This window comes from Argiope bruennichi, chromosome 6, assembly GCF_947563725.1.
Source record: "Argiope bruennichi chromosome 6, qqArgBrue1.1, whole genome shotgun sequence".
NCBI classification, from domain to species: Eukaryota; Metazoa; Arthropoda; class Arachnida; order Araneae; family Araneidae; genus Argiope; species Argiope bruennichi.
Genome location: NC_079156.1, coordinates 135,371,328 through 135,397,538, shown reverse-complemented (window position 1 = coordinate 135,397,538; position 26,211 = coordinate 135,371,328). Strand labels below are relative to the sequence as shown.

The following is a 26,211-nucleotide window of genomic DNA, read 5'->3' as shown; positions in this document are numbered from 1 at the left end:
AAAGTACCTGGTTTAAAGTTTTCAATTTTTTCCTGCTAAAAAGCATATACTGTAGAGATTCCATATATATGGATGCCATAAATTTTCAAATCCATCTGTTAAATATCCAGAATTCAAATCAAGACGCACAGAGTATTTCAGTTCTAATTCGATTCGCTTGAGTGAACTACTTCAAAAATCTTTTCATTCACGTTTTATATTTATTAGATATACAGGAATTTCTTCACAAATCAAGAACATTAAATAAAATAATAAATTTAGTTTGCTTTATGATTGAAAAGGATTTTTGCCCGTTACTTTCATGCCACTTTTTCCTTAATGTTCTATAGATTTCATCCATTCCAATAGTTCTAAAGCTGAAATGTTGGCGCCATTTCCTTTTTCGCGATTTGCCATTGTGATTTGTTTATTTTGGCCTTTAGTTCGGTTAATGAAAAAGCTTTCTTCCTTTCTTTTTTTTTTTTTACAAAAGATATCACTAGAGGTCTTAATGGGAATAAATGGCAATTTAATTTTTTTTAAGAAAGACATTTTATGTTGTTATATATATATATATATATATATATATATATATATATATATATATATATATATATATATATATATATATATATATATATATATATATATATATATATATATATATATATATATATATATATATACACACAGTGGCTCCCAAAATTGAGTATACACTATACTCTTTCTTCTTTAATTTTATTCTTTTTGATCTTAACATTTCTATTTATGGCTAATATTTCTAAGAACGACAAAATATACATTAGCAAAAGTATTAGGCTGAAAAACAAAACGGAGGAATCAATAATATTTTTATTACATATGTTATAAAATATGCGACTTGACAACCATTATTTATTTTCAAATGAATAAGCAAAATAGTTTTGTTACTTTAATTGGCAATCATTAATTTACAAGCGGAAACAAACGTTTTGGTTATCATAATGAGCTCCAGGAATGTAACAAATGTTGAAATTCTGAAACTTGTTATTCGATTGTCTGAAGGAGGTAAATCTCTACGAGAAATTGCAAGGAAAATTCAACAAAGTCACGGATGCGTTCAAAAAATTATCCAGAAATATAAAATGTATGGACAAATTGTTAATAAACTTGGAAGAGGAAGAAAAGAAATCCTTAGTGTCACGACCAAGAGAAGAGTTATTCGAGAGGTAGCAAACAATCCTAAGGCGAATGCTACAAAAATTGCTACATTTAAATCAAGAACAATTGGAAAGTGTGTTTCAGCAGAATTAATTCGAAGAGTAATCTGAAAATCAAATTATAATGGTCGCGTAGCCAGAACAAAACCATTCATTTCCAAAGTAAATGGAGAGAAAAGAATTTCATTTGCTAAAAGTCATATTTCAAAACCTCCTGACTTCTGGAATCGAGTAATATTCAGTGACGAAGTGAGTTCAATGTTTTTGGTAGTGATGGTCGATGTTATGTTTGGAGAAAGCCCAATTCTGAACTTCTTCCTAAAAACACCAACGCTTCTGTCAAGCATGGAAGTGGTTCACTTCTTGTATGGGGCTATGTGTCTGCAAAAAGAGTGGGAAATTTAGTTTTCATTGTTGGAATCATGGACAAAATCAAATATTTGGATATATTAAAGAACAATTTAAAACAGAGTGCCCAGAATTTGGGTTTAGGGTCAAGTTTTCTGTTTCAACAAGATAATGACTCGAAGCATACAGCTAAAATAGTCAAGTTATGATTGTTGTATAATTGTAAATTGCAATTGCACACCCTAATCAATCTCCAGATCTCAATGTGATTGAACATTTGTGGCCACAATTAGGAAAATCAGTTCAAAAACATGATATTAGGGGGCAAGGAACACTTAAAAATGAGTATTACAAGAAGAATGGTCGAAAATATCAGGCGAAATAACTCCAATTCTTGTCAACTCAATGCCACACCGTTTACGAGCTGTTCTAAATGCAAAAGGATATGCAACAAAATTTTAATTTATCTTTTTCTCTTTTTGTTTACATATTTTGCTAGATGTATACTCAATTTTGTGACTTTGGAATTTGTAACTTTGACATAAAAATGACTGTAATAAAAATGTTATTGATTCCTCCATTTTGTTTCTTAGCCTAATTCTTTTGTTAATGTATATTTTGTCGTTCTTATAAATATTAGCCATAAATAGGAATGTTAAGATCAAAAAGAATAAAATTAAAGAAGAAAGAGTATAGTGTATACTCAATTTTGGGAGCCACTGTATATATAAAATTGTAAAGTTTTTATAATTTTAGGTAATTTATTCTTTGCACTTCTGGAATTTTATGGTGTGTGTTTTGATTTTTTAATCATTGGAAATGCTCCTTTTATATAATGATTATTCTGTTTTTATTTTAGTTTTTAGTTATATAATCCTTGATTCATTTCTATGATTTTGTATTTTGTATTGAACTTTTTATTTTCTAGTCAATTTTTCTCTTTGTGACTTACTAGTTGTGGTTTTTGTTCTTTTCGCGTTTGATGTAATGAAGATACTGTAAATGGAGGTTTTTATATTCAGTGCTTTTCTGTATATAAATAATATCTAAGTCTAAAAATAAATTAATTTTATTCCTCTTTTAGATAGAATGGAAAATTCTATTTAATTTCTGTTTTTATTGTAAATGAATGCTATATTAGTTTAATTTTCATTTCGTACAAGATTATTAATAACATCCTTACCTGAATTTCTCCATTTTGAATTAGGAGAGAGAGGGGAGGAGAGGAGATACAAATCTTATTGAACAATCTTTATATTATGTTTAAAAAAGCAATTCTTTAGTTATAGAATGATAACGCGCATGCAATAGACAGATTTAATATCGCCAGAAAACACACGTGTTTATAATGCACAGTAACTGAAACAATGAAATTATCGGTACAAAATATAGAGGAGACTGGGGAAAATTCAAAAATGGGGTAAGATAAATAATAGCTTATGCTCATAAAAAGCAAACTTCACAACTTTCAGTATATTTCTAGTTCGCCATACGACTAGATACTAAAAATTCGCACACTAAAACCGCCACTGCCGTTTCATTGTTCGTTATACGATGCCCGAGTATTTTATCTGAAGTTTCATATTTTAAAAAATTTCAACGTAAAATCTCGTAGGGAAGCAGGAAAGGTATTTGATTATTTTTTGCTGCACATTATTACCTAAGACAATATACTTTTCACAATCATTATTTAATTGCATCGTATTCTTGTTAACCCAACCAAAGAAATCAAAGATTTTTAATGTTTTCAATTGGGGTAAGTTAACGATCCCATTATGTTGCTCCAGGATTTTTGTTACTATTTTCGATTTGGTGTTTGTAAGTATTTTTTTACATATTTTGTGCGATTTCTTTGATCTACATAATTCAAAAACTGTTTCGTACTATTATATAAGGTTTATTGACATGCATATAAAATTTTAATAATCTTACTTTCGAAAGATATGTTAGTTCAAAAGGAAATATATAAGGCATAACAAAAGCAAGAATTGGGACTCAAAAATAAGAATTTTTGCTAAGAAAGAGAAATATATTTCCTGTTAAATAAAAACTAAGAAGCTCGACTCTCATGATATCTGCTGAAGCTACTAAAGATAATGCAATGTAGTTGGTGCATTTTTTTGAGATATATATTAACCTCCTATCAGGAATCCAGGATAGAATGCAAAATGCTAGACATGGTGGCACGTAGGATCCTCAAGCATAAAAGGAGAGGATTTTATTCTCAGTTTTTGATAATAAAGAAACACCTATTGTGATTTATATTAATTTACTAAAAGCTAGAATTTTTGATACTAAAACCCTTTCATGATGTACTATTCAAGAAAAAATACTTTACAGGGTTTAATTAATTAGTACCTGTTTTTCTAAGATTTTTCATCTTGCCCCGAGGTCAAAAGCATCTTGCCCCAGTACCACAGCAAGATTACACTTTTGCATTTCCTTTTTTAAATAGCAAAATAATATTCATTGTATTAAGACGAAAATTAATCCAACTAGGAACAATATAAGAAAATCCTAGATTTTTCCGAAAAAAACAAACAACAACGCTGAATTTATTAATGATGGTCATCTATTAACATCTGTTATCTACATAAGAATATTTTTATATATTGATTAAAATTAGATGGAAAAAAACTGCATGAAAATGAAACAGGTGTCACAAAAAGTTAATTTTTTTAGTTTTAAATGTTGTATTAAAATATATTTCGAAATAATTGAAGAAAAGTGTTGAAATATTGTTAAAAAATATTAATTAATCATATCATTAAATTCTGAACATCTCTTTCTTAGAGAATATTTACAACTCAAAAAAATGACTAAATACAAAACTTGGTAGCTCTAGGTTTGAAATGTTGCATGTTGAAAGCTTTGAATGATTTTGGTATCATACATATCGCGTGACGCAATTTTCAGATGATGCAGCCAACAAACATTATCACGTTAAAACAAAAGACAATGAAGCACATTATTGGGTCTTCTCCTTTGACATACCGAATTTGTGCACTTTTATAATAAATACCCTGTCGTTCGTTTCAATCAGAATGTCACTTTCGCCCTTCATTATGCAACTACCCCTTCCGAAACGACACGCACTGCAATTAAGGGCTCTTCCGCGAAGCTGGCAGACAAAAAATAATGTCCCTCGCGGCCGAGGGAATGTGTTTTCCGAAGGATAGCCGGCCTTCTTGCTTGTTAATGATTTCTACTAGGTTTTTGCGTCTCCTTCATAGACCTTGTTTCTGGTGCGGACCGAAATCACCTTCGTTCTCCATTGCATAACACTTCGAAAGGGAAGAAGTCCATCGCTGGGGGCAGTTTGCTAATGATGCCGGTTGAAAAAAAGAAATGGCTAGCTTTGCGTGATGTTATTTCAGTAAAATTCGGAGGAAGTTAGTTATTTATTCATGTTAGGAGGACAGTAAAATTATGTAAAATTATGACGATGTCATTTCTATTGGAGTCATTTCTAAAGCGTATTAAGGGGATACATAATTACGCGTAACTTAGTATAAAACAACACTTCTTTAATACGACTTAGAAATTTGGGATGCCCTTCAAGCATGTACGGGCACCCCGACAAATGTTGTGCTTAAAAATATGAAATGCTCTTCAATCACTACTTTTAAAAGTACTTCATTTTATGAGATGTTTTCTCACTTTTTACGATTATTGTTTATTGGTTTTAAAAGATTTTCAAATTTAGAAGAAGTAGAGATTTAATTCAATATTTACGCACGTGATTTTATTCGAGAGAGTTTTTTTGCAATGAATTTTATAATTAATTTAACATTTTACAATTAATTTAAAATTGTTTATTTTGAACTTTCATTCTAGTATTTTTTTTTTTTTTAGTTTTGAAGAGTAGGACATTGTTAATGTGTATATTCTTAAGTAATCGTAAAATTTCCAATAATAATTTTTTAACATTTCGCTTACCATATTCATCAGAAGTCACAAAAATTATTTAGAGTTAACATCATGAATAGGCGAAGAATTGGAAGATTAGAAGCCTATTTATCTGTTAACTCTTAGATGACGATATATCTGATACAACCGAGATAGATTGAAAAACTTCCATTCTTAGATTTCAAGGAATAATTTTTTTTGTCTCTCGCTGAAATTCTGGTGATATTATGTGATGCTAGAAGTTAAATCGACTAAAATGCTCAAAAGATAAAACGATATTAAAATGCAGGTATGTGTAATCTGTCATATAATTATTCAAAGTGAGGTCGTAAAACTGTTCTTTATAAAATATAGAGTAAACAAAATTTTCTTTCTTCAAAGCATTATTAATATACAGAAATACACCTGTTTTATTTCCATTTCCATTAATCAAAATTTTCTTGAAAGTTCTCAAATGCCGCTCTCTTTTTCTGCATTGTCGTTTCATGCTTCCAAATAACCCAATTGCCGTCTTGCAGAACTATTGTGCATTTGAAGAACCAAATCATATCATAAGGGTTTAAATCTTTTGAGTATCTAACATAGTAATGGAATTACATTCAGACATGTGCAGACAGCCACTACTGGCTGTGTAGAATTTAGGTTGAATTTTGTGTACAATTTCCTCAACATCAATTGTTTTGCCGAAATCTTGTGTAGTGAAATTTTGCTCACATTCAATCCTTCGACAGCCATTCGGACTGTAATCGGTAAGCATGAGCGACAGCGCACATTCAATATTCCAAGCAGCTCATAGGATCAAAGGTCTTGCGTCATGTTTGGAATCTTCACGGCTCTCACAAAATTGTTTGCTCCATTTGAAAATAACTGTTTTCTCAGGTCATTTATTTCTATAAACAGTCCCCGACGTTTCATTTGTTACCTGAGACTCAAAATTACCAAACATTTCATTTGGTTCTATTCTGCTTGTTTAATAGCCATCATCGGGCACAAGAGCCTGGCCATACACAACCCTGCCCTTAACTGCAAGATTGCTTGTGCTAATATGTAGCTTGATATCTGGATGAGGGAAATGTTTTTCAATATTCAGGACAGCAATTCTCAATAGGATAGTAACATAATGATCTGATATGCATAGGCTCCCCAAACACGGTGAAATGCAAATTTTGGCTTACTAATTAAATGCACCCGATTTATTATTTGATATATTTTATTATTTAAAGCGGTATATATCATGTAGCTCAATATTTTGTCCTTTTTACATTGCTACGTCCATACATTATAGAGAGTAAATATCACTAGGATGTTCTGACATTTCCCACTGATCACATGATTTCGAACGTAGACGAAAACATCCATAAAATTCCAATTAATTAAAAGAACGGCTTACGTTTGAAATTATTATTTACAGACAAAAGAGACCGTACAATCCTATATCAACTATGTGAGAAGGAGAATGAATCGCTAATTGTGGCGAAATGTGGTCTGGCTAAATATTTCTTTGTAATTGATTATTCCATTGATTCCATTTGTGTTTGTTAATGAAAATTTCTTTAACATTAGAAATTTTTATTACTTGTAGAAGTGATTTCATAACAACGAAACCATTTAGAAACCATTACGGAAAAAAAAGTAATAAAAAAGATCCATCATTTAATAAATAAATTTAAACTGTATAGTGCGTTTGATAATTTGGTGGGAACTCTAGAAAGTGTGTGAGGTCTATAAATAAGATTTTAATATCTATGTAAAATAATATACTATAAGATATAATTTCTGTTTACTAAATGGGATGGGGACAGTATTAATTATGGAGTCTAACAAAAGAAATTAATAGAATGACTGTCTCATTCATTTCATGCGGAAATTAGTTTTTGCTTTCTGGTCATCTATCGAGATGTTGCTTATTTTTGCAGCTTTTTTCGATTGATATGGCCTACATTTTAAAAACTGATGGTGAAATCGTTTTCTCACCTTCAGGTTGTAGGAGGGTACATTCGTGACATTGGCGTTCAGGCTGGTGTCGTTGTGGAACTGGGGCTCGCAGACATGCTCGTAAATGCCTTCCTGGCGCAGCATGTAGTGCAGGGCCGTCCACCCGAAGATGTTCCCCGTGAACACGAACGTCTCAAAAAGCCCATACCATAGGATGAACTGCCGAGTGATCTGTCTCATCGAAGCACCTGAAAAAAGAGAATTGTTAGTATGCACGCTCAATTTAAAGAGTTCTTAAAGCCTTTTGAAGCACTTTCCCACATAGCACAAAACCTCCTGAAGACGGGCAAGAAACCTCCCTCTCCTCCCGAAAAGCTCGAAAGAGGAAAGGGAGCTTTCCTGCTCATTACCGAGAGAGAAAGAAAACTGAAAATGTGCTTCGTTGTACATCTTAACTTTCAGCTTACAGGCGGTATAGACTTTTTTTTAAAACCTATCCTTACCGGACGGTACAGCTGCTGTACCAGCAACGAGTTTGGATTTCAATCCATCACTTAAACTTTCCAGCTGAACCCTAATTGCCACATAAAATCCCTTCCCTTTTGTGTCATACCCCTTAGGGTCAGGAGATTTCGTCCAGCAGTTGTTGTAATCACATTGGCGCTAGTGAGTTTTGTGAATCCTGCTTTGCCGACATTTTTTTTAAAGTAACATTCCTGAAAGATATGGAATGAGTTCGCATCATTTTATTTGTTAGTAGTACTCGATTGAAAACTTTCTTCTTTTCCCCTGTTCTTTGATTTTTTAACTTAATAAATTTCTTAGTTTTTTTAACAATAAAACTTAGTAACTTTATAATAAAATGTGTTTATAGTCGTGCCGATATATTCGAATGATAAATATTTGAACAAGAATTACTTGAAGTTCCATTTCTAACGGAATAGTGTAAAGAAGATAATCGGCGCCCTAGACAAATTGTTATTTCGTCTTTCGCATTCGTCAAAAATAATCGCTGAAAAAACTAATGAAGCCTCAATTTTTTTTCTTTGCCCTTTTATTATATTTTACATTGGAAAGTAACAAAACACTCTATTTTGTCTTCATGCTTACTCCTCCCCCCCATGACTGGAACTTCGGACATATATACTTCTCAGACACTAATGTACTAGTTTGACACAATATTAAAGAACTGACAATTTTTTCAGCTTTAAATTTTAATAACTGAACTGGATATATATCTGCTAAAAATGCATTTTGGATTTGATTTATAAGTAAGCTGTCAGTTTCATCATTAGTGCTCCTGATTTATGAAAACGATTGATTTAATCCTTCATTAAACGTTATAATTCTAATTTTAAAAGTATTGAAGGAGGTTCTTAAAATCTATCAAAAATAATAATTAGTAGTTTTTTATTCGTCTATCTATACCCTCGATACCTTCATTTCAATCCACTGAAAAGTTACTAGACACTTAAATTATTCCGGAAATATTTGTATTGAAATAAAATAAAATAAAATAGCTGCATAAAAAAAGGTAGGAAAGGTAGGTTTCAGAAAGGTAATCTAAATAATTGTATTACTTGTTACTAAATAATTGTATAAAAATACTTGTATTTAATAACAAATGCTGATCATTTAGAATGCCAGCTTTATTTTTATTTTTTTAAGGATTTTTTAAAAAGTTTTCCGTTAACTACTTTTCAGCTTAATATTTGCGCAATGAAATCTTATGTATCGAAGTCCACATATCTAATCTTACCTTTGTTAAATTAATTGTCTTAAATCTGGTAATTACTTACGTATTGGTAAATTTTTCTGCAAAAAAATATTTTTTTATTATAATTCAATTATTGATTGTCTGCAAAATGGAGCCTATTTTTCAAAAATACACACTGCAATAAATAATTAAAATTCTCAGCAAAAAAAAATCATTATAAATTGTAAGAAACGACAATAGAATAAGAAATCGTTACAAGTAATTTATATTAAAAATCATTCGAGCTATATTAGGAATAAAAATTATATTCGATTTCTGTGAACGCATTATATTAATATTAAAACATTCAAAGATATTTTAATCTACAAAATAGCAGATATTTTTATCTGCGTTATGCGCAAAGAAATGGGAATATTTTTAAAAAGAAAATATAAACAATTAGGATCTTTAAGCATGTTATATAAATCCTTACATTTTATCAAAATGGATGAGTTCGAAGAAAAGCAAAATAAATTCGCAATGTTCATTCAAATTTTATAAGAATTAAATTTGCAGCTTCAATAATGCTTGAGAAATATATTTAATTACAAATATGATTGAAAAATTGACAATATTTTGTTTAATGTGCTAAATAACAATACAGCACTTATCCTATTTGCAATTTATTCAATGTCGTAACATTTAATTCAGTACTTTCCCTTACGGAATTTGTAAACTAATGTTTAGAAAAAAAAATTAAATAAAATTGCGATAAAAAGCTTTTTGTAGAATTCAGATGCGTTAAAACAGCAAAAAAATTAACCTGGTTACGACAGAGAGGACAGATGACCCATCACCACTACGGGTGGTCAAAATCGAAGAGGTTATTTTCAACAATCGCCTTTAAAAGAAGGGGAAAAGCATCTTCTAGCTCTTCTCACTGAATGCCCGCCTTCAAAGTAACTTTTCTGAGCTTGGGTTCGCGAAGCCTAAAGAAACGATGTGCATAGTAGGAATATTTTTAAAAAGCATCTTTAGAAGATACGCGAATGTACAGTTTAAAGATAATCTTCCATAAAAGGTATTTGTGGAAATTTTAAAGAGAGATTTCAGTAGAAGATATGCAAATAGATATATTGAATATAAAAATGGGTAGAGCCATTTTTTTGCGAAATATTTTGAAGTAAGCTTCTGTAACAAATACAATTTTAAAAATTAACTTTAATGTAATATCTAGTAATGAACATTTTGTGAATGAATTTGATTTAAATATTCTTATCTTCGTAAAATTTTATTTTGTAATTTTTTTTCACATTTTCTAGACTAGTGAAGGAAGGAACTTGATTTTGAAAACCAAAACATTTCATTTCTTTTAATCACCCCTCATTGAACAATATCTGTAAAGAAGTTATCCATTTTCCGAATTTTAAAAATTATTTTCTAACAGTTAGTAAATAAGAATATATGCATATATCATCGTTAAAAATGAAATTGAAATTCACCTCAAGGTAAGTTTAGTTATGTTAACTTCCCACTTTAAAGAAACACTAGGGCTATTTTGGGAAGGATCTCGTCATTTTAACCACGGTCAGATGACGTGTGCTGGCACCACTCTCCCTAAACTTCCTCACCACATATATATATATATATATATATATATATATATATATATATATATATATATATATATATATATATATATATATACATTCTTGTACAGTGTTTGGGGTTAAATCGAAAGTATTCGCAGTTTCCATTTTACATATATAATGAAGACATTGCTATGATTTAAGTACAAGTGCAGTTATCAATGAAAATTTTGATTCATATCAATAAAATCATATTTTAAATTGCCGATAAAATTTTAGTTTTTAGTAAAGTTATTAACACAGTATTTTATTAAATAGATATTTTCCAAAATAAAATTTCAAATAAATGATTTTTTATGCATTTCGTATAGTTTTACAAGATCAATGAAATGCCAATGAAAATTAGATATTTAATAAAGGGGAGTATTCATTCAATCTGAAGTAAATTCTCTTTTTAAATTTATTCGAAAACATTTCAGATTTTGAAGTTAGAATGGGTTATTTCATATTGCTTTGATGTTTTTTCAAGTTTAAAAAATTTAAAAGGCATTTACTATTCTTGTTAAAAATTATATAATGCTTTCCTTCAAAATGGTATAAAAAACAATATATCATAATTCATTCCGATATAATTGGCTGATGTTATAAATTGTTGCATTGAAAATACGTTCAATGAAATTTTATTTATATTTTGGTGTGGAATGTTGTCAAAATAACTACTGCTGAATCTCATAATTGCAAACATTTTGTCAAATATTTGGTCTTGATATCGTTGACACTTATTAAATAGACGATCTTCAACAGTAATTTTCATATTCTGGATGTTCCATATGTACATAGTTAGATCGATATTTATATAAGAGAAGCAATAAATACTTAGCTTTGAATCGTAATCAAACCTTTGGCTTAAAATGCTTTATAAGGATTTCGAAAAACTTTTTTAATATATTTTTTACTTCTTATTTATGCTTTTTATTGTTTTTTTTTATTATTATCTCTAGTGCCCCATTTTTTTTCTTTTGAAAGTTGAGAAAATAATTATTTTCTTTATATAAAAGCCCGCATATCTTTTATAACAGTTTTCAATCCGACAATTCAATTTATAATTTCAAAACGTGATCGTTGCATTATTGCCGTATTGTTACGAAATTTCCGGGGTTCGTTTGGATAGTGGATGTTATATGGTGTGAAGAACGCTCAATCACCAGGCGGCAGTAGAAAATAAAACAACGACGTTTATTTACACAAAGACACACAGAACAGCCCAAAGACGACAACTATATACAGCACAGAAGACGTTTATCTTCAGCCGAGACGTGCAGCAACAACAGCATACACAGCAGCATATAACACGACAGATAGACACACAGTAGCGCACAGCTTAGTTCAGCACTAGCTTCACTCCGTCGCTGCTCCGCTTATTTCTGGAAGGCCAGTTCTTTACTGTCGATTCCGACTACAACTCTCCGATCTGGTTCACTACTACGACTACTCTTTCGCTTCCGACTACTCTTCGACTCCACTGGTTCGCGACTGCCCGGCAGCTGCGGCTCTTCCTTTTATAGGTCTCAGGAGGCGGGGCTAGAAGCCTCTCAACCAATCAGGAACATTCGAGGCGTAACTCGGTTTCTACTGGACGGATCGGGAAAATTCTCGATGTTTTGGGTATAATCTATTTTGGCGCCGAAGTCGCCAAATTCGTCGCCAAGCTCTGGGACCTCCTATGGAACCCACTATGCTGAGAAGCCGCATCGCAGATTCGTAACAGTATTATTGTGTTTATCACGATGAAATTTAAAATGAAATCGATAAAAATCTTATAAATCTTTAAAGGCAGTTTTATGCAGCATAGAAATTCAAAATATTGAATAAATTTTAGCCAAATTCTAATCATAAATACTATAAAGAAAAAAGAAATTTCCAGTGTTGATTCAGTGATATAATTAAACTGTAAATATTTTTTAATTAATTAAAAACTTTGCGTCTGTATATAGAAGATTTTTTTTTTCTTTACAGACATGACGCATAGCCGCAAAAACGCTGATTTTAAAATTTTCGATCAGATTTTCATAATCCATGTGATCCAGTAATTGTTTTAGGTCGTGGCGGCCTAGTGGTAAAGTGCCAGCTTCGGAACCGAAGAGTTTTCAGGCTCGAGACCTGATTCCATCGAAGAAGCGTCGTGTAGGCGGGTCTGGTGCACGATAAATTGGTAGGGGCTAGGTCTGGTGTCGTTCTCGTCACCTGATGGAGGTTCAAAATTACGAGGTCCATCCCAAAATAGCCCAAGTGTTACTTTTGAAAACGGGCCGTTAATATAACTAAATCATTAATTTTTTATGCGATAATTCTATAATATTCTTAATATCTGAAGCACTTACGTTTATGTTTATTTATTTTATTATTCACTTATTCAAAATTATTTTAGTTCTCGGTGTTCATGTTTGGCACAATTGTTTTATGAAGTTCAGTTTTTTTTTTCCAAGCCTGGGCCAAGTCTGTTTTTATTGTTGTCAAACTGACTGAAATAAAATACAATTTATATTGTTATCTTATTCCCCCTCATTTTGTTAAAAATGAAGTATTTTTAGTAATTTCAATTTAATTTAATATCTATTTATATAGTTTTTAAGGAGGTAATATTATAGTAAGTAAAATATATAAGTAATATTAAAGTAATTTAAAAAACGAAATATTTTATTGTGAATTATCTACAACAGAATTGGTTTCAGTATTTTGTACTTAAAAATAATTAAAATCAAAAAGTAATTTAAAGGAATAGTAGAATCATTTCACCTTTTCCTTTTTTAAATTATAAAATAGTGTCAGACCTTGGTCAGTGCTTTTATTCTCTAAAGGTTCATTTAGCAACGATATTTACAATCAACAGCTGATTGATGATAGAAGCTGTTTCTTCGTGGGTTTGTTATATCAAGGGGCATTTTTGTGTGGCTTCATGCAATAGGAGGCAAAAAAGCATTAAAAGAAACGGTTATTTGCATGTCTTCAAAGTATACATGAATTTAGGCTTGTATATATGACTTAGGCTTAGTATATAGGACTTAGAAATAAATAAAATTAAAAAGTAATTTAAATTAATAGTAAAATAATTTCGAGATTTTTTGAAACAATCCAAATATTCTTTGATTATAACTTCGAACCATTTTTAAATTATAAAATAGTGTCACTTAAAAGACCTTGAACAGCACTGTTATTTTAAAGCTTCATTTAGCAATTATTGTTACATATACAATCCATTATATACACAATCAACTGGTGATGGATGCTAGAGGCTATTTTTTAGAGAGTTTGTTATACCAAGTTGCATTTCCTTGTGGCTTCAGGCAATAGGAGACAAAAAAAAAAGCATTTAAATAAAAACGGTCATTTGCATGCGTTCAAAGTATATATGAGTTTAGGTTTCTTATTTCATGCTAGTTAGAACGTAATAAAAACGATTTTATAGCTGAAAATACAGCAAAAAAAGAAGGAAATAAACTTTCCCAGCTGCAGTGTTACCTTTACCTTCCTGCGACTGGACAAACGACGCGTTTTTGGAGGCGGTGATACTAGGCGAGGGAGGAAGGGGGGGTGAGTTTCGTTTGTTGGCAAAAGTCATTACCATTTTAAACAGTGTGAATGCAAGATGGTATTAGCAAATAGGATCATTTGAAATCCATCTTAATATATCATAAACAATCAAAATATCCCAGTAACGTTTTAAATAGGAAGAATGATCCACTTTGGCCAGAGAAATGACACGGGGGGGGCAAGTGAGTAATGTGTCGCAGTTACATGAGGATATCTTAGCTGACTGTTTTTGGATCAGTCGAATAAGAAGACAGCGCGAATGATGCCGACGGCGTTTAATCAGACATCTCATGAAACTATCGTCCATTCAGCTTATGGGGGGGGGGTCCACTCTTGGCAAAGAGAATAAAATGTAACAGTTTTTTCGAATTTTTATTGATTTTTAGGCTAAGATATCCTCATGTTTTATAAAAACAATTTTTATTTTCATTCGCTGTTTCAATCACCTGTCATTAGAATTATTTAGGAAATCAGAATTGTAGTAGAAATAATTTATTACATTCTCAAGACAGCAAATGCAATGACATTTGGACTTAAAAAATGTGGTTAAGACTCAACAAGTAATCAACACTCCCAACATTTTTTTAGGCTTATAAATGTAAAAATACAGCAGAAAATTCAAGTCATTTGAATAAAATGTGGGTGAATTTCAGCACTCTATTGCAAATACGATTTTGTAAAAAAAAAAAAAAAAAAAAAAAAAAAAAAACACTGAGGATATCGAATGAAATTATAAAAAGCAAAAATATTCCTAAAAGCAGCTTGTTTGACTTTTCAAGTGAGCTGCAGTGGCCCGGTGGTAAGGTCTAGACTTCGGAACCGGAGGGTTTCAGATTCGAGACTACCTCCGAAAAACCGTCGTGAAAGCGAATCTGGTTAATGTTAAATCAGTCGGGGCCAAACGCCGTCTCACTGGTGTGGTGTGGAAACATGGAGGGGTTTGTGAACTTGAGTGTCGCCCTCGTCATCTGACTACTATTCCACATGACGAGGTTCAAAATAGCCCCAGTGTTGCGTTAAAAATGTGACATTCAAACACAAAACTGTTCTCCTTTTTATGATGTAAAACTAAGATGGACAGGTCAAAAAGTAGGAAATTATCAAATGTTAACATTATAAGATTTATTAATAGCGAAGATTTTTAAAAATACTCAAAGTATTTTTTAAAAATGGAAATTAAATTCTTTTCAAATTTTTATAATTTAAATAGTTCAGTCGAAAAGTACTTTTTCCTGGAAAAAAAATATTTTATTGGATTAAGTTGTTGAACTATCCATCCAAAATCCAGAAAAGGTGGATCATTCATCCATTTTCATTTTAACGCATTTTAACCAATTATATTTACAACCAGTTTTATTATTCTAAGTGTTGTTTGATGATTTAAAAATTAAAAATAATATTTGAGATATATTTCTAACGATTTAAGTATAATATATCACTTTAAATTTTTTTAAAGGTTCTCATAGTCATTGTCAATATCCGGTCATTGGTAGAAAACTAAAAGGAAAAATCATGTTCTATCATATCAAAATGGTAAAGGAAGAAAAGTTATATGTATGTACATGTGTGTTTCCACACACTCTCTCTCTCTCACACACACACGCATACATACATACAGATAACTAAAAACAACAAATACACTTATGTGATCTGCATTATGCTATTATATTTACTTTCATGTCTGTAATAAACACCTGAATTAAACATTCCAGCGCACTCTCAAAGCGAAATAAAAATTTAAAAAAATATTCGCTGAAAAACAGCAAAAGATGAGGAGAACGGCCATCACATAAAAATAAGTACAAACAATACATTAAACTTCTGTTTTCATAGCTTAGTGCTCCAACAGAAATTAAAAAAAAAATCACGATTCGTGGCGTCGAGTTTGACTCATATTTAAACATCCGTCTTAAATAAGATATCTCCATGGGCTTTTTTCCTATGCTGATGAATATGCTAATTGCGTTTCCCGATCCGGTAGTTTTAAAGACTATTGGATGTTTTACAGCCTGCCGCTAGATTTCAATCACTAAGTGAAAGGGTCTTTTGTTTAAGCGACCCATGGAGCTACTTTGAGGATGCGGTTCTCACTAAAGGCTTATGGAAAGTCAGGAATTCTTTGACTGAACAAAGCAAAAAAAAAAAAAAAATTAACAGAAAACAGCGTTTTTTGGTAATATTGGCATTTCAAAATTAAATACATAAGTATGTTCCACTATTCATTCGATGACTTTTAAGTTTCTTAACAAACAAACTATATCAACCTTTTTTCTTGTTTGAGATCCATTCCATGTACATCTTAAACCGCTCTCACTCACCCAAATACTTTAAACTATTAAAATAGCGGACTGAGCGAAATGTATTCAAGCATCACACAGAATAACAACTCTCCTCATAAGAATAATGGACCTCTGCTGTCGTGAGATCACTTCAATTTTAAAACATATTAACACAAAAGAAGTCTTTTTTTACACTAAAAATGTACTCATACATTTACAAACAGAAAAGGATTAACAAAGAAATCCTTAAAATGACAATTTAAAATAAGGATATTGTTGGCTTCAAGAACACAATCAAGGATTTTAAACAAATAAGAATAATAAGAACATAATTCATTCGATATCGAAGATTATATCATATTAAAAATGGAAATCATCGTCATTAGATTTCTTCTAAACATATATTAATAATATATTCATGATTAGAATGGCCCATCAAAATATATGCCCACAGATATTAACATTTTGAAATTATTCTGCAGGGAAAATATATGAAAAGGGTGACAAAAGGGACACGCAAAAAAAAAAAAAAAAAAAAAAAAAAAAAAGATAAAAGCATTAGAAAGTAAAAATGAAACGAAAAAAAAAAATTCTTAAAAGAAGAAAAAGTTATTTTATTCAAAATGGTAATTGTTATTATGAAATTATTGTGGTAAATCTCCAAAAATGAATTAAAATTTCAAAAAAAAAAAAAAAAATCGCTCCGAGTGCGCATTTCTGCCCTCCAAGGATATATGTGCAGAATTTGGCAACTGCAGGACAAACGATCCGTACTGTGGAACGCCAATATACAAACACATTCATTTTTATAAGTAGTATAGATAAATAATACATATTCTGTACAGTTTTGAATTTGGTTAATCCTGTGGTTACACGGTAAAAGAAATCCAACGAGGTAGGTAATGCATAACGGTGAAAGTGTGCACAAAGAGCAGCACTTGCAGAAATCAACAGCACATAACTAAAATCAGAATAACGGTCAGTTGGAAAAATCGTTCCGAGGTCAACACTCCAAAGATCGCATGACATTTTAGGGTTTCTCAAGAGGGTATAAAACTTTTTAGAAGGATTTGAGGATCTTAGCCCCAGATAGAGATATCGTCAAAAATTTCTAGAACCTTTATTTTTATCGTCAATTCCATTAAATATCTGTAAATCTCTCTTTTTAACTGTGACACTCATTGCGCAGGAAAGCAAAATTACAGATTTATAAAAGTATATTTTGTGCGATAAGCATACTTTCGCTTCTAAAAGCGTTTTTAAAGCTCCCCTCATCTGGGAGTCATATGATCTGCCATTTACGGTTGCCATATTATTAAATGAGTTGCTATATTTTCATAATTTAAAATCTTAAACAGAAGAATCAAGCGAAAAATCAACTTAAATGAATATTTTTCTTTCTTCAAAGTGAACAAACATTTTTATGATTTTTTTAAAATGGGAATGGATTCATATAAAAATAAAAAGTCATTTAACGCCTTCCTTTCTTTCTTGCACTTACAAAATCAGGCACATTTTATTTTCAGCTTCGGTATATATGGATGAAAATCAAGTTCGAAATTTCGCATTCTTCCCATTGATCGATTTTACTTAAAATCGATCGATTTGATGTAGATCGGCAATTTTATTTTAGAGACCACATATTAAATTTCATTTTCAAACTGATGTATTTTAAGTTATCGTGCCCTCGTGAGTGCAGACAGACAGACATAATTTGAAAAATGATAGTTTTGATGGAAAAGGAAGAGGTTTAGAGAATCTTAAACCCTCGATAATAATCAAAATCCTAAAGTAAAATGCTCTGAATGATTAAGATTTTTTTTTATTTTAAAGTTTTATTTTTATAACAATAATTTTGATGTATATTCCGCTTACGAAAAAGCAATTAGTACACAAAATCCCAATATCTAAAAATTAAAAAATGCGTCCTCGCAAAAAAAAAAAAAAAAAAATGTAGTTGATTGTAGTTCCGCAAATTAAAATATGTTTAGGAACTCCGGATATTCGTTCCCAATCCATTTATCTACGAGGCGTTTGGTGTTAAAGCGCAGTGGATTTAATGGATGGTCAAATGATTGTAATTTTTGCATAAAAATAAACAGACAACGATTTACCCGTGCAATCGGTAGTGTTTAGCAATGCAGCTGAAATCAATAACTATTGCAATGCAAAAAAAAGAAAGAAAAAAGAAATAGCCTAATAAAATTTTGGCACGCTCAGAAAATTCTAGATAAAGTAGTTGTCCTCAAGTCATATTATATGAATAATGTGATTAAGTCATATTTTGTCAATTGATAAATGAACTATTAACGAAATTCGTAAAAGTAAATCCATATAAAAAATAACCTTAGAACACTCTGCACTTTATAACTAATTGCGGTTTCAAATTTTTCTCGTGTAGGGCAAGGAAGGTTTTAGAATGTTTCGGGACATTAAATTAAGTAGTTCATTTTTATTAGAAAAATATATAAAAATAAAATTATTTCGGAGAATGCTACAATTTCAGCTAGTTATCAATACAGAAATAAAGTTTTATTGCAGCTTTTGAGGAATTAATATTGCATGTAAAAGAATATATTTTTTTAAAAAAAGAAAAAAAAATGCTAGAATTGTCTCTCGTTGAAAAAGATAATGCAGTAGATATAAATACAAGCACATCAAAGATGCGAAAGTACTCACTTATAATGATAAACACTCTCTAACGCATACTTTATATTCATTATCTGCATCAATATAAGCATCTTGCATTATAGTATAGCCAAACTGCTACAAGTCTATATAGGCCTTAATATGGTAACCTGAAAAGTCTAATAAGTGAATCTTTAAGATACAGCTATCCAAAATTTCAAGACTGCTTCTAATCACTGGTATTTTGACCCAGATAATAAGGCCCTTTCAAATCACTGAGAGAAATTCTTTTTATCCCTTTTCACCGTCCATTTCTTATCTTATTCCGTCTTTCCTCGTTAACTCTAAGAGCCCAAACTCATCTTAAGCTGCCTTTTCAACAAATTCTTCACTAGGGTGTTTTTAGATGTACAGCTGAAATCTAGGAGAGAAATAAAATTTGCGATTTGCCACTCATATGCGAAGAACAGTTCCATTTTGTTTATATGTTTGAAAAATTAACAGACGGTTTTATGGCATTGGAATTTTTACACTAACCGGGCTCATAGAGAATAAAAATCAAATCAATTCACATGAAGTGATACAAAACGAGGGAAGAGAGAAACAATTTATAAGGCAATAAGAGTTCCATAAAAAATTTTATAGGGAATGAAATTTTATATTATAAAAATCTGTGGCAACCACAAAGAAGATAAAAGATTTTTTAGCAAATCATATGATTGCTTCTAAACATAAGTTTAAGAAATGCCGGTGTTTAGTAATGATTATTGAAACTTTATAATTTTTTCCCGTTAATCCAGATAATATTTGTGAAATTTGTAAAATTGTGAAAATTAGCTCTATCCAGTTTTCTACAAGTGCCAACCCATTAAACGAGTTCTTGGGATTTCAATGGCCATTAAATCACTCAGCTTCTACTACCATATGTCCCGGAAATGACCATTGGCCTTATTTAATACAGAAGATGCATCAGAGTTTATTTTCGGGTTAAGTTTTATTTTTGACTCAAAATTTGCGTTTATTTGTGTAAAATATTCGCTTTAATTTTTATTACTTTCATACACAAAAATTAGATTTATTTAAACACAATCATATTGTTTTCTTCTGTAATATCATCATAAATATCTAAGCCCTGGATTCTACTTAAATTTCTAGCCTCTATTTCCTGTAAAACTATAGTTCCTAACTTAAATACTTGGAGAAGTCAATCGATGTCAGCAATGAAAGATTTGAACGTAAATGCACGTACAGTAGCTTCATTATCTTACAACTTGGATATATCTTTCGATCGTCTTACAGACAATTCATGAAGTTGAAGGAAATCCTCCAACCGGAATGATGTCGTTTTGAATTCTTATGTATATTACTATTTAATTTCTAAATACCTGGTTATTGATTTTATGGGAACTAAGTGTTATGTTGCTCTGTTACTCATCCATTCTCCAGTTGTGTCTTCCAATCCAGGAAATAAAGGTTACCAACCCCATTTGAACTCATGGTTTATTTCGAATAAGTCTAGCTGACAATCTTAATTCGGGCGAATTTTTCATTCACACTTCATGCTGCGAACATCCCAAAAAAATATACTAAGCCTTATTATTTTCTGGTAAAAGGCAACGACCAGCATTAATATGTGAAATATATTTAGAAAGAATACAGGTACAAACATTACTGAACTAACATAAAACTCATAAGAAAGTAGGTGATTGTGAGCGGTACGTCTTACCGTCTCACCGCCAAGCTTTCTTCGCCACATATAAGCGGGAAAGCATCATGTGATCAATGACGTAACATGGCTCCATACAGGATATGAGATCTGTTAGCAGCTCTCATATTTTTTGAGGTCTTATTTTCTGAGAGATTATACTTCTGATACATTATACACTTGCTTATTGGAAATCTTGCGATTTCTCAATGGTTGATTTACCAGCTGTACCCTGCCCTACCATGCAACGATTTGAGTGCCGCAAGATAATGTATCTCAGTGGTCTGATATAAATCATAAGAAATGTTTCTGGACTATATAAATGGGAAAGACCCAAGAAATAGCAACCTTTCCCACGTCTGGAAAGACGAAGAAAGCGATCTTATTACGGCATAGCCATCTATCTTGACACCATATGTCTCTTTATAATACAATGCACTTCCGAGTATCTGGCCTATGTGGCGGAAGAATAAGCCGGATTTTAAAAAAGCCGGATAGGCTTGAATTCTATGAGCTCATTTCTTTGTTCACCAATACTAGCAGACAAAATTTTTATGCCAAAACTCACCGTTATAATACATATTTTCTTACTTCATATTGAGTACTAAACCCTCCATTTATCTCAAGCTAAGTAGCATGCGAACACAGCCTGGTGAATCATAGAAATAATTGCCGGTTTTTGCTGTTTCGCCAGAGTCTAGTCACTGTATAGCCCTCCATAGTGACTACAACTTTTTTTTGGTTATCGTTTATTTTGAAATCTTCACTGTGGTACACTTAAAAAAACATTAAGCATATCCCAAGAACGATTTACGAATACTTATGCATTATGCAGTTATAATAAAGAATAGCGGCAACAACTGAGGTCCGTTTCACACTGACGAAACAATGAAAAAAAAAACAGAACGCTGCTTTTTCCCCTGTCACAACTTATATTTAGCACACGACTCGCAGAAGGATCGTAGCAGACGCCCGCGTCCAATGCCTTGGTAATGTTACCAATGCAACGCCTTGCCTTCCTCATTTAATTACGACAAAAGGAAAATAGGCCGTATAGTCGCGAACCGGATACTCGGGAGTGTAGTGCAAATTACTGAAGATATTTAAATTGGAACAGCCAGCGTTTGAAAAGACAAGGAATTATATCAATTACGACATCATCATTTATTTAGTAAGAATTTAGGTCATCTTGTTAAAAATAAAGGTTAAACAATAGTAAAATCTTAAATATATAAAATTTATATACTTAAGATTTTATTTTACACAGGAACCTTTTTAGTATCACCTGTTTCTTTAGTTCTAATGAATTTTAATCTAAAAAAAATTATAAGGTCACAGGTATCCAATAATAAATTTTCTAAAATCTTAAAAGCAAAAAACAATTAGAAAATACAAATATATTTAATAAGAATCCAAAACCAAGAACAATGGTAATCAAAATTGATACAATTTTTATTCTGAAAAAAGAATTTAAATGCCTTTTCTTGTCTATTTCCTAAAAAGAAAATAAAAAAAAAAAGAACAAATACAATTTTTACAAATTACAATCAATATAATAATTTCTTTCTTTTGTAATAAATTGTTGCGAAATATCGCAGTATTTCTAATAAGAACTACATTTTAATTTATGTATTAATAATGTAATGATAACTTATTTATATGCAGTAAAAATTCAAGAAAGATTGAAATATCTGTATTTATATATTATGAAAAAAAGGTGTTGTGTTTACCATTATGTGTTGCTTAGTTATTAGTTTAAAAATTTTCATTCCAGTAATACATTCTTAAATTCTATTATAATGTTTAAAAATTTATAAATTTTAAGATGTATTGTATTAATACTGTTACACGCTTTTTTATGTATTAAAAAGATATCGAAACGTATTTTTTTTAAAATTAAAACTATACCATTGTATTGTAAGATTAAATTCAATGGTATTTCAAAACGTAAGAAGGTTCTCGCATAAAGTGCACACTCGGACATTCCTTCAACGCTCATAAAATGCACGTCCTCGTTAAACTGGTTATGAATTTCTGTTAGCTTTTTTTTATTTGAAGAAAAATATTCAACAGGTGGAGGCGTCTTCTAAATTTCATCTCCCGGTTTTATGTCCTGATTGAGTATTAAAATATTCACTGCGTCAAATCGTCATACTTTGTTCAGTTGTCTAGCTTGAGTATATGGAAAAGTTCTAGAAAGACCCTTTCAAGTTTTATAAAATGGGAAAACACTTTCGATGAATCTAAATAAACTTATTTTCATCACATTTTATATTAAAATTACCAGAACTTTTTAATTATGATTGTATTTTTTATTAAAAAAAATTCTATTCTTCATTACATGCTGCGTGAAAAAGCTTTCATTGTTTGGAAACTATCAAAATTGGCTTGGTAGAAGTGCTTCGATGCCAAAATCTAAAGTTTGAAGTTCTAAATCACTAAAATAATATCCGTTTGTTTGCGGGCTTGACTCACATTAAATTTGACTGTGCAAGTCAGATGTTGACGCATGGATATTGTTTAGGTTAGGACAAAGGAGATTTTGGGTACCTAAAACGAATATAGCTTTGATTTTTAGTGTTTTCATAATAAAAGAAATAAAATTTCTTTATCATGTACGTTGATGACGTTCTCTAACACCGAAAGGATTTTAATAATTTTTTTTAATTCTAACAGCTGGTCTCCATTTGTGCATTAAATTAAAGTGATTAAGCTTCTTTCGTGTCCTTTATGTGCTTCGAAAGAAACTAAATCATTCTACAGAGTATTATATTTTTTTCATATATATACTGCCTGTTGTAAAAATTGAAAATCTATGCTAATGAAAAATAACCTAATTGAAACATATCTACTAATATTAGATGCTTGCATGTATTTTGATCATTTGTTCCCTTTAAAAAGACATTTATTGAGAACAACAACTGGTACAATATATATCAATCAAAATAGTTTCCATCCTTTTCCACAACTTTTTCGCATTTTAATTCAATAAGACTTGCAAATGATTGTCTTCGAATTTTTTTGGTTCTCCAGGCCGTTTCTTGCCATTGACATCGAAATCACCACTCTTAAGTCGTCGAAACCAAAACCGGCAGTTGGGATATGACGGAGAAGCATCACCACAAGTTTCTAAACGTGTCTGATGGGCAGCAGGTATCTTTAAATCTAACCATAAAAGCAATGAATATCGAAAATGCAATTTGGAGCGTTCCATAATTGGGGTCTTCATACGCTGAATAACTGAATAATACTAAATGGAAAACTTTCAAAATGATGAGTAATAGAAAATTGGTAAAATCCAAAACCATTGTCGTTTATATAGATGCTTCAAATGTTTACCAATAGACGTCGCTGATTAAAATACATGCAAGAACCTTATAAATAATTCGTTTATATAGATGATGGTGCTGATTTAAATACGTGCAAGCACCTAATATCTTATTTAAAGGACTTTCCTAAAATAAGCTCACTAAAAACTTAACAAAACAAATAAAAAAATATACGAAAATAAATAATTTCCATGAGCAATTGAAAATGATGAAGAGAATTGGAAAATGGAAAAGAGTTTCGCTGCTCAGGCTGCTCAGAATACTCGTTTGAAAAAAAAAATATTTTGAGGTTTTTACTTCCCTTCCCTTTTATGATTCAGATATAAAATTGTTGAAATGGGTTTCCCTACCACATATGTAACATAACACCAAACCCTTCTGAAATGGGGCCCGCCCTTTCCAAATCCAATCCATTCCTAGTAGCTCATTTTTATTTTCGATTCAACCAAGAGTTTCATCAAAAACATTTTGATATGAATAAAAAAAGGATCGCCATTTGTTTTCCATGAAAAATTTATGTAATTATTAATCAAGGTCAAGCAAAGACATTGAAAGATTTTCATTAACACTTAATAAAGTATACATTATTATCTTCTGCTTTTTGTCTGGTTGAATAACTCATCTATTTGCAGGCTTAAATGACTGCTAAGTGAGTATCCTTTTTTTTCTCTCTATTTACTGTCTGAAAGGGGCAACGCCTTTATAATGATATAAAAGAGATTGCATTTTCTAATCCAGTTTTTATCGAAAAATCTTCTGAGAAGTATTTTCAAGGTAATTTGAAGGATAATAATGAAAACTGTTTACATTTTATATGTGCTGCCCTATAATTGCAAATCACTTCTTCGGAAAAATTGATCTGAAATATGATAGAATCAATTGATTTTACATACGATGAATTTTAACCCGCAACTGGAGACGCGAATTTCCCCACGCGACCGGAGTCAAAATAAACTCCATCGTTATTTTTCTTTTTCTGTCTTTGGTAAACAGCATTGGAATTTATTTTGGAAACACAATGCATTCTAGAAATCATGTGGTTGCCAAAAATATTAAAAATATTAATATTGAAAATGTTAAATGTTATAATATTAAACGTTGGAAAGTTGTTATAAGAAAAAAAAATCTAAACAATATTTAAAGAGTATTTACTTCAGTTAGATATTTACGAAATGACACTAATGTTAATAACTGTTAGAATTTAACTAACAAAAATGAAGGATACAATATCTTAAAATACTTTTTTAAGAATATTTCTTTACATAGTGTGAACAAACATAGTATCAATGACTCCATATATAACAACAAAAACTCTGAAAAAGAATAACTCTGTTATACGCACGTGTTCTTACTTATACTTTTGATAAGATACTACTAAAAGAACAACTTGAAGGTACTGAGGAGATGACTGTATTCAAGGACAAAATACCACGTGATAATCAGAGCTCATGGAGTTCCAGAGAACGTGGAGTCATTTTGATTCCTGTCTCCAGTTAAGGGATATATATATATATATATATATATATATATATATATATATATATATATATATATATATATATATATATATATATATATATAAGGATGGAACGAAAAAAATCAATTTTTGATTTTTAATTTGTAATAGCGTGTAAAAGTTGCCTTTTAGTGTAGATAAAATAAATTATAAATAGAAAAAATATTAGAGTACATCTTGAGGTATCGCAAGGCCGTTAAAGTTTCATAGAAACACATTTTTTACAACTTTTTAAGGATTTTTGCGTGCATCGATTATGAAATAAAAAGCTTTCATTAAGCATTTTCATATGAATAAAAGTATAAAAACAGTATTACTATTGCACTGGCATGACACTGAGTTGTCGCCGGAGCGGTTTTTACTGTGGAAAGGCGGAGATTTATCTGCTTCCGGTGACAAGAACAGAGCTGGTTTCAATTCAGTAGCTTTACCGAGTTCAGTTGAGTTGGCGTCTCCACTACGTCTATTCTGTAACTGATTTGTTAGTTTGTGCTTGTGTACTTTGCTG

The 26,211-nt window shown here is 30.8% G+C and overlaps 1 protein-coding gene across 1 annotated transcript in view; it reads right to left on the bottom strand.

Moving 5' to 3' along the window:
- The window catches only part of LOC129971218 (equilibrative nucleobase transporter 1-like), a 110,457-nt gene that overhangs the window by 60,059 nt on the left and 24,187 nt on the right, over positions 1–26,211 (bottom strand). The window contains exon 2 of the mRNA XM_056084801.1: positions 7,410–7,618. Coding sequence (XP_055940776.1) covers positions 7,410–7,610 — 201 coding nt within the window. The 5' untranslated portion in view covers positions 7,611–7,618. The remainder of the gene's footprint in view (positions 1–7,409; positions 7,619–26,211) is intronic.